This window comes from Colossoma macropomum, unplaced genomic scaffold (genome assembly GCF_904425465.1).
Source record: "Colossoma macropomum unplaced genomic scaffold, Colossoma_macropomum, whole genome shotgun sequence".
In the NCBI taxonomy this organism is placed as follows: domain Eukaryota; kingdom Metazoa; phylum Chordata; class Actinopteri; order Characiformes; family Serrasalmidae; genus Colossoma; species Colossoma macropomum.
Window position 1 is genome coordinate 22,084,473 of NW_023494799.1, and position 2,500 is coordinate 22,086,972.

Here is a 2,500-nt window from a genome sequence, read left to right on the forward strand (position 1 = left end):
ATATAACTAAAAGTTATTATTATAATGATAAATTATGTCAAAAACATGCAGCCTTAGTGACTAACTCACTCCTCAAACATCTACACCGCAAAAAAATGCTGTTTTGGCAAATTCTGATTAGCTGCCCTGTGTTTTGTTTCATTCAAAAAGCAGTCCAGGCTGGAACACTCCTTAAAATATCAATGTGAGTCGGTGGGGCTAAACAGCAATATAAATCTGGGTTTTTTGTGACATCAAAGAAACAATAAATTCAAAACAGGTTGTCTATGCAGCTTAGTTTTCATGTATTTACTGTATGGACTGGGGAGTGAATGTTTTGAAACTACATACTACATTCTTTATGACTTGATCACTTTGTACTTTGTAGGGAGGCATTACCGTGTTGTAAATGCACTGTCTGTTCCAGTGTGTTTGTAAACATCAGATAAATGAAAATGTCTTTAAGTATGTTATTATCCTTATTACAAACATACCAAATCTCTCCCGAAGGCCTGAGACAGAATCATCTCTTGTTCCAGTTTCTTCTTAATGTATTCTGCTGAGTAAACCATTCCCTACAAAACACAGAGAGAGAGAAAGAGAGAGAGAGAAAGAGAGAGAGAGAGAGAGAGAGAGAGAGAGAGAGAGAGAGAGAGAGAGAGAGAGAGACAGACAGATAGACAGACATTTAGCAGGTTCTCTGTTTGAGCACCAGGTTAAACACCTGTTTGTTTTACAGTATGTGTGGGTACCTTGTGCCCGAGCCAAACTCCATGCTGCTCCTCAACCGGCAAACGCTCTGAATCCCCAGTGAGATCAGTTAGAGCATCCTGAGAGACAGACACAGAGAGAGAGAGAGAGAGAGAGAGAGAGAGAGAGAGAGAGAGAGAGAGAGAGAGAGAGGGAGAGGCAGAGGGAGAGAGGGAGAGAGAGAGAGAGAGAGAAAGAATGTAGATAAGTGTTTAGGGAAAGAAGGAGAGAAAGAACAAGCACGTAAGGAGGACAGAGCAAGAGAAAGAGAGAGAGAGAAAGGAGAGAAGTCAGCAAGAGAGAGAAAGACAAGAAAGGGAGAGAAAGTAAGAGCATGAAAGAGGACAAGGCAGAAAGACACAAGCGAGAGAAAGAAAATAGGGAGAGCCAGAGAAAAACGAGGGAGAGCCACAGAAAGAAGAGAGAAGGGAGAAGAGAGAGCGAGAGAGAAAGAGAAGATAAGGGCAGGAAAGAGGGGGAAAGAGAGAGTAAAAGTGCCAAGGAGGAAAATACAAAAAAGTAAGAAAAATAAATAGACAAAGTAAAGAGTAAAAAACATTAAGGAAGAGTGAGAGAAAGAGAGAAAAGAGAGAGAGAGTGAGAGCGATAGTGAGAATAAAGAGAGACAGAAAGAAAGTAGAAAAGCAGACGAGCAGAAGAGTGTAAAGTGGACGGGTCTGTCAGTGTTGGAGGGTAATTCTCATGTAGTTCAGTCAGAAGGTCTGAGCGAGTGCGTGTACTCACTTTAGGCGACAGGGTTCCCCTGATGCTGATGACAACTTTCTTCTTCCCATGATCCACTGCTACAAAGAACGGCGTCTCATACACCTAAAATAACCATAGATCTTCAATAAATCAACACTATTTTGAGGCACAAAGAGAACATTAATATCCTCTAGTGCTGTACATTACCCAAAAATTCCAATGTCACTCCAATGTTCATATCACAGTATCACTGCAGTTCAGAATACATCATCTCTTTAAACTAATACACGTGTTTGTGTGTATATATTTAACATATTGGTAAAAAAATAAATAAATAAAAACAGACAATGTAAATTTATAACACATTTTATATTTTATTTTCTTCCAATATGTTAAACTCAGCAAATTAACAGAAATCATCTATTAAAATGTGCAGACCAATTCCATATTTAACTGTGTTCTCTGTAGAGGATGTGTTTTCACTTTAAAAAAAAATTAACAAATTCAGCAAAAAAAAAACAAAAAAACATGGAATTATACTGTTTATATTTGATTATATTGAGGTCACCAATATCACTATAATATTATCATTTTACCATAAACAGTGCACAGTCAAATCACAAACTGCATTACAAAGAAGGCCTTGTAAGCAAACTTCTTCCTGGCTAACTGGCCATTTATGACACTCAAAACTCTCAAATTCCATTATGGAATAAGAGACACTGTGATTGGCTGACATTTTCGCTTTCATCCAATCACAGCTAACTACGCTGTAATATCAGCACTAAGGAATTTGAGTATGTTTAGACTAAAACTACTCAAACTTCCTTCCTTCCTTATCTGATGAGACCTGTGTAGACACACTGTCAGCACTATGAGTGTGGCTGAAAACCACATTTCATTCCCCATTCAAACTTTGAAAATACTGCACATATGCAAAATTAGCAGATGAAGCCAGAGGCACTGCAAACACTGATGAATGCAGCTCTACTGATGCAAACCGTAAACTGTGGAGGCAACGCTGTGGGTTTGAGACTTTAAGAGCGTTGTCGATCAGCCAAGACCT

General features: G+C 38.6%; 1 protein-coding gene across 2 annotated transcripts in view; it reads right to left on the minus strand.

Annotated features, from left to right (window-relative positions):
- The window catches only part of dagla (diacylglycerol lipase, alpha), a 72,039-nt gene that overhangs the window by 25,707 nt on the left and 43,832 nt on the right, over positions 1–2,500 (minus strand). For both annotated transcript variants that reach the window (XM_036585986.1, XM_036585985.1), the window contains 3 exons: positions 1,474–1,557; positions 732–809; positions 474–554 (listed from right to left, as the gene is read on the minus strand). In XM_036585986.1, coding sequence (XP_036441879.1) covers positions 474–554; positions 732–809; positions 1,474–1,557 — 243 coding nt within the window. The remainder of the gene's footprint in view (positions 1–473; positions 555–731; positions 810–1,473; positions 1,558–2,500) is intronic.